This window comes from Ursus americanus, chromosome 9 (assembly GCF_024610735.1).
Source record: "Ursus americanus isolate L20-20 chromosome 9, mUrsAme1.1.p, whole genome shotgun sequence".
NCBI lineage: Eukaryota > Metazoa > Chordata > Mammalia > Carnivora > Ursidae > Ursus > Ursus americanus.
Genome location: NC_142135.1, coordinates 50,982,692 through 50,989,377, shown reverse-complemented (window position 1 = coordinate 50,989,377; position 6,686 = coordinate 50,982,692). Strand labels below are relative to the sequence as shown.

The 6,686-nt window shown below is 45.9% G+C and overlaps 1 protein-coding gene across 1 annotated transcript; it reads left to right on the top strand.

The window, feature by feature from the left end:
• Positions 1-428: 428 nt before the first annotated feature.
• FABP5 (fatty acid binding protein 5) lies at positions 429-4,861 on the top strand. The gene is made up of 4 exons (XM_045806064.2): positions 429-586; positions 3,398-3,570; positions 3,942-4,043; positions 4,609-4,861. The coding sequence occupies exons 1-4, from the start codon at positions 508-510 to the stop codon at positions 4,660-4,662; spliced, it is 408 nt and encodes a 135-aa protein (XP_045662020.1). The 5' UTR covers positions 429-507; the 3' UTR covers positions 4,663-4,861.
• The last annotated feature ends 1,825 nt before the right edge of the window (positions 4,862-6,686 follow it).

Sequence of the window (6,686 nt, the reverse complement as noted above, 5' to 3'; positions counted from 1 at the left end):
CAGTCAAACCACCACCGATCAATCCATTCCTGCCCCCAAGCCCAACAAGGGCTAGTCCATTCGTTAGGGGTATTTCGAAGGAAAAAGTGGTGGCTTGGAGGTAAAACGGTGGGGCGCTGGAGAGCTGGGGCCGGGCTCCCCAGGGGCCCCTCCGGCTTCCCCGCTCGGCGGAGGCGGTGGAACGTGCAGGCGCTGGCGTCCGGGGCGGCGTGGGGCGCGCCGGGCGAGTCCCCGCTTGCAGGAAGCGCGGGGGGGGGGAGCCCCCCAACCTCCCTCGGTCCCCGGGCAGGTGGAACGGGTTCGCGCCTCGCGACCCAGGGAAAGAGGCCCTGGGGGCGTGCGGGGGGGCGGGGCGGGGGCCGGGCGAGGCGCGTCTCTCATTGGCCTCTCGGAGCCGCCCGTCGCGCGCCGCTTTTATAAAGCAGCCACGGGAGCCGGCAGGTCGCAAGCCACGCTCCTGACGCCCCACTCTGCTCTGCTCGCTGAGCCCGCCCGCCCGCGCCCACCATGGCCACCATTCAGCAGCTGGTAGGAAGATGGCGCTTAGTGGAGAGCAAAGGCTTTGACGAATACATGAAGGAAGTAGGTGAGGCTCCCGGCCAGGCGGCGCCTGTAACGTGGCGAGTGGGTGTCTGTTCCTAGGTCGCCTTCAGCGTGCTGAGCTCAGCGGCGGGGTATGCTCGGCTGTCCACCCCAAACCCCTGTACCCCCATCCATCCCCCAGCCCCCACCCTCCACCCCCACCAGCACGTGGCCAAGCAGCCGGGAGAGCGGCGAGCGCTTACCGCCTGCCTGCGGATTCTGGGATGTTCCGTCTCGTGGGCCACCCAGCTCTCTTCTACTTTCCCCTAGCGCACGCGGCAGCCGCCCGCACTGCTTCCTGTCCTTAGCGCGCTCCTCTTCCTCCCACCCCAAGCTTCACTTCTTTCGACCCCCTTCAGACAGCCCCCGTAACTTTCCCTCTTTTTCTTTTCCTACCGCTCATCTTCCCTGCTCCTGCCGCCATCCTGCCATCCTGCCTCTCCCGCTCGCCCCATCGTGGCCGCACCCACTCCTTCTTTCCCACCTTGCTCCCGCATTGCCTCATCTTTTGTTCCTAGATGGCGTCCGGGTCCCCTCTTCTCCACGGGGCGCGGTTTCCAGCAGAAACCCTTTAGAAGGTCTGAGTGGGGCTACAGCTTCGGCTTTCGTTCTGCCCTTGGCCGCCTCTCCCCCAACCCGCAGGCCCTCTGCCCGCCTTCACGGAGCGAACCGGGCCCTTTGGTTTGGAGCGGCTCCGGGTGGAGCGTCGGTTATCCTCGCCTCCGGGGCCGCAGAGCGGCGCTCAGAGGCGTGGCGCGGGCGACGCCGACCTTCTGCTGGCACTGCCCGCCCTGCGCGCCGCGGTGGGCAGGTGGCCTCTCCGAGGGCAACTGTGGGGCCTGCTGGGCCCACGGATGGCCACGCGCTGCTGCCCTGCCCTCTGCGTCTCGAGGGTGAGGGGCCTAGAGGCAGGGAGTGGGTTTTATTGGAAAACCGCAGTCAGAAACTGCAGAGCCCTCCTGCGGCTGCTTTCCAACTGCATGCCAGATGGGTGTGGCCCCGCAGAAGGCCCCGCAGAAGGCCCCTGACTGCTTAAAGCCTTTCTAGGCAGTGGGAGTCTCTGTAGGGAGATTCCAGTTCTCCCTCTCAAATTGTGCTTGATTCTCTTACTGTCCTTTTCTAAGCCAGCGACAACGACTATATGCCGGTTGACACATTGGGTGGATTAGCAAACAAAAGTGGATCTTTGTCACAGGCCACTAGGAAGTGGGATGGAGTACTGTAGCATGGATCTTCTCTGAAAAGGGGCGTCTAGCCCTAAGACAACTCTGGGACCCTAAGGGTGCTTTGGAAGCTGCCCATCCCACAAAGGTTAACATAATTGCTTTCTGGTGCAGAAGTTACTACAGAGACAGACCCTCTACTGAAACCTAGTCCCTGTGCACTTTAGAAAACCTCCTTCATTAGCCTTTATCCGAGACAATGACAGGTGAAGGCTGGTTCTGTGGTGAATCGTGAGTGTATTTATGATTCTGTGAGTAAAAGTAAAATGCAGTCTTTTTCTTTTTGGCACTATAAATCTAGATCAAGATAACTCTGGAAAAAGCCAATTACTGCACTCCTATCCAAGAGATGTTGGTGTGTGTTCACTTGTGTGAGGACCAAATAAAGAATGCTGTTTCTCTGCCCTTTGAAAGTGAACGTGTTCATTGGGTGGTTTATTTCCAGGGTTCTAGAGTCATGAAAGTTGCCAAGGCTGAATTCATTAGAGAGCAATCAAGGTGCGGGAAGAGCAGAGCCCTGTATTTGTCCAAAGTGAGAATTAATGACTCATCTAACAACACGAGACACCAGCCTCCACACTGACAAAAGAGAAGGCACCAGGAGGACATTGCAAGCCTAGCTGAGTTTTTATCATCAAGCCAGTTATTCTGCTTAGGTTGTAGTCTCATCTGTGAAACCAGAATTTGGCCTAGATCTAAGTTTCCTTGTAAATGTTAACATTAGGGAGAAACACATAGATTATAAATTAAATATGATATCAATATAGTAATTGAGTTACACAGCTCTGAAATGTTTTTGAGGATAAAATTTTCCCTATTTATTAGCATCACGATTGTGTAAGTTAAGTCTTTTTTTTTTTTTTTTTTATTCGACAGAGATAGAGACAGCCAGCGAGAGAGGGAACACAAGCAGGGGGAGTGGGAGAGGAAGAAGCAGGCTCATAGCGGAGGAGCCTGATGTGGGGCTCGATCCCAGAACTCAGGGATCACGCCCTGAGCCGAAGGCAGACGCTTAACCGCTGTGCCACCCAGGCGCCCCTGTGTAGTTAAGTCTTAAAACACCGTGCTATTTGAACAGAATTGATTTGGATTTTGTGTAGTTATTAATCAGATACTTATCAAGAGCTTTGTATGTGTCAGACTGTGTGCTACAGTCATATAATACAGTGTTTGGCAGAATTGAGTAAATCCATTTTGGAAGTCCAGATTTCTTCCCTAACTTTCTGAAGGCCAGCATAGCACGGTGGCCAAGAGCTTAAGATTTGGAGCCAAACTGCCTGCTCTGTTGGTTCCAGCTCCATCACTTCCTAGCTGAATGAGCTTGGGTAAGTTACTTCAGTGCCTCCTTTTCTCATCTGGTAAAATGGGGACAGTGCTATCCACCTCTCAAACAGTTGTTGCAAGGCTTCCATTGCTTATTATATGTTAAGTGCTGGCACATGGTAAGTGCTGGATATGTGTTTACATTTGTTATTGAGAAGTGAATAAGTGAAAATATGTACAACACAGTAACTGCAATTGAATTACTGCATTTATTTTGTAAACTATAGCTTTGGTCTTCCTGTTACTTAACTTGATAAAACATTCTGTAGGAGTGGGAATGGCTCTTCGAAAAGTGGGTTCAATGGCCAAACCAGATTGTATCATCTCTTCTGATGGCAAAAACCTCACCATAAAAACTGAGAGCACTTTGAAAACAACACAGTTTTCATGTAACCTGGGAGAGAAGTTTGAAGAAACTACAGCTGATGGCAGAAAAACTCAGGTCAGTCATAATTTAACAAAATCGTGAAGGCTTATAGAATGATAGATTGTGTTAATATTCTTAGTGTTTATAGGCAGAACTCAATGAAAGTAAAATTATTTTATGAATTGAGTTTGACCAATTAGTGAAAATACCAGCTTCATAACTTAGTCTATTTTGAAAAAATAGTTTCAGGAACAGAGAGAGAATAAATGTCTCTTATATGGGAGTTTAGATTGAAAAGCACAAACTATATTATTAATAAAATCAGTATGGGTTAATGAAGTGGACCCAGAAAGGAAAAGATGAAAAAATGTTGATTAAGGAAGTTATAAGCCATGGTATCTCTCTGGTAAACATACTTTGGAAGACTAAAAAGTGTATTTTTGCAGACTGTCTGCAACTTCACAGACGGTGCATTGGTTCAACATCAGGAATGGGATGGGAAGGAAAGCACAATAACAAGAAAATTGGAAAATGGGAAATTAGTGGTGGTAAGTGCCAAACTTCTTATGTTTTATTAGGCTTCTTGTTTGCATTCAGAGTTCATGTAACTGTTCAATATCACTGATCATGAACATGAGAACTAGGTTTGGGTAGGAAAGAATTGCAAAATAACAAGGTAAACACTAGAACACTAATAAAGAAGAAAGCCTTTTGTGGGGGCAGAGATGTGAGATGATGTGGAAGAGGATGTACCTGGAGCTGGGTTTAGTCCATGCTCACTGCCGCATTACAGTAAAATCCTGGGCAAGCCACCGAACTCCCCTCATGGGCATACATCCTCCCACTTCTTTAAAATAAGGAACAACATTTGCCAAGATCAAATCAATACTTGACATTTTGCAAATCAATACTTTAGTTTGCAGTAAAGCATACATGCATTATAAGCAAAATAACAGGTTCTAGCTTTTCAAACCCAGGCATTCTAAAATTCATTTTCTCCATCTATGAAGTAGATTACAAAGTTTTGTAGAATGCTGATCCTAGTATTTAACTACTACCATTGCTCTGCGATGCAAGACTGACCTAATTCTTTAATATCGTCCTTTCTTCTAGGAATGCGTCATGAACAATGTCACCTGTACTCGGGTCTATGAAAAAGTAGAGTAAAAATTCCATCATCATTTTGGGGAGGAATTAGCTGTGAGGATGAACGAGCTCAGTTCAATGAGCAAATCTCCATACTGCTTTTTTTTTTTCATTACTGTGTTCAATTATCTTTATCACAAACATTTTACATGCAACTATTTCAAAGTGTTGATTTAATTAGGATCATCCCTTTGGTTAGTAAATAAATGTGTTTGTGCTACGCCAGTGTTGTATGCTTTTTTTTTTTAGCTTCCTTGGAAATTAGTGGTGAATTTTAATAAGTATGAATTGAATAAATTCTGGGGTAGACTTGAGGGTACTATATTGAGATTATATTTTAGTAATTTATGTGTAGAGCTCCTTCTGTGGCAAATGCACTACCAATCATTTAAGCTTGCCCTACACTATTTGAACTCTGTATCAACTCAAGAATCTTACATTTCTGGCAAAAGACTATTCTCATTAAAAAAGAGCTACATGAACTTTATTATTTAAATATCAGAGTAAAAGTTAAATTACCATCGTTGACCAATGATCATACTTTTAATAGCACACTTATAACTGTTCAGGAATTCTGCAGCCCTAAATTCCTTTAATTAACTTTCTGAGGACCTACCATGTGCCAGACCGTGTTCCAGGGGTTCAGACATATCTGGACACAAGGTTAAATCATTGCCCTCACTGTGAGGAGAAACACCAGCTTTGGAAGAGCAGAGTGGGTTCCTTAACAAAAGCCGTAGAAGTAATACAGCTCTAAAATACTAACTGTGTGCCTATATAAAGAATAACTAGAATTCTAGTGCACACCTGTTCTGCTTCTCAAACCCAAATACAAACATCTACAGTTCACATTTGGAGAAGTAGCTTGTAGACATTGCGCTGAAGCCTTGTGTTCATAATCACCAGAGCAATACTTAGGGGAGCTGATACCATTATCTCTATTCAGCAAATAAGAAAACAGGTTTCAACTAGCTAATCTGTTCAAGGACATAGGAATTAGTAGAGCTGGACTGGGAACCCACATCTCACGGAGTCCACTCAGTCATTCTACAACACTGCCTCTCATCAGCCTGTATTAAGACCCTGAGTCTGTTATGTCCCTCAGTGTAATAATTGAGACTCTTGTGAAACCACTCTGAAATGTTAGCTGGTAAGTATCTTAAGAATACTGAAAGCTAGCAGTCAGGGAAAAGAGCTCAGCTCACTGACCCTCCAGGCCTATGCTGTCTAGTATGTAACCATGAGCCACCAGTGGCTACTGAGCACTTGAAATGTGGCTCGTCTCAACTGAGATGTGTTGAAAGTAAAGTACACATGGGATTTCAAAAACGTGATACAAAAAAGGGTGAAATGCCTCCTTTTAAAAATATCGATTACATGTTGAAGTAACATTTCTGGATAGAGTTGGTTACCTAAATATTATATATTAAAAATAATTTTACCTGTTCCTTAGGGTTTTTTTAACATGGCTAGGGAAAATTTTTAAATTACATGTGCTGGCATTTTTGTGTCCATGTCTTTTTATTGGCCGGTGCTGCTCTAAACTTCCTTTTCTATTTGAATTTCCATCTTATTTTAGTCTTCATGCTAGAGTTCCTCTTTCATCCTCTTTTTTCACTTCTAATAATAGTGTACGCTGACTACAACCCTCCCTGAACCAAACACCGGGCCAAGTATTTCCAGAGTTTTGTAATTCTCAGAACCACGCTAGATTATGTGCATTAACTATAGTTTTCTGCCTTGTTTAGATAAGGAAACTAGGGCTTAGAGTCTAAGTAATGGGGCTGCAAGCCATACAGTGAGCACAAGTGAGAGCGCAGATTGGAGCACAAGTTCATCTGATGGTCAAGCCTGTGCTACTAATAACTGTCATTCAGGAATTCTGTCACCCTGTTTAATGCCTGTACTGCCTCAGTTTGTGGACTGTGGAGTGTTGCTTGAGGAACAGTAGGCTCATGTTTCTTACATGGGAGCTGTTGACATTTTGGGTGAGAGAATTTTTCACTGTGCTGGAGTATGGCAAGCATCATAAGACTTTTAGCATC

Excerpts from the sequence above, each read along its gene's own strand:
- FABP5 (XM_045806064.2), top strand. The coding sequence starts at position 508 with ATGGCCACCATTCAGCAGCTGGTAGGAAGATGGCGCTTAGTGGAGAGC. Across the intron at positions 587-3,397 it reads CGAATACATGAAGGAAGTAG|GAGTGGGAATGGCTCTTCGA; the intron begins GTGAGGCTCCCG and ends AACATTCTGTAG. Across the intron at positions 4,044-4,608 it reads AAAATGGGAAATTAGTGGTG|GAATGCGTCATGAACAATGT; the intron begins GTAAGTGCCAAA and ends CCTTTCTTCTAG.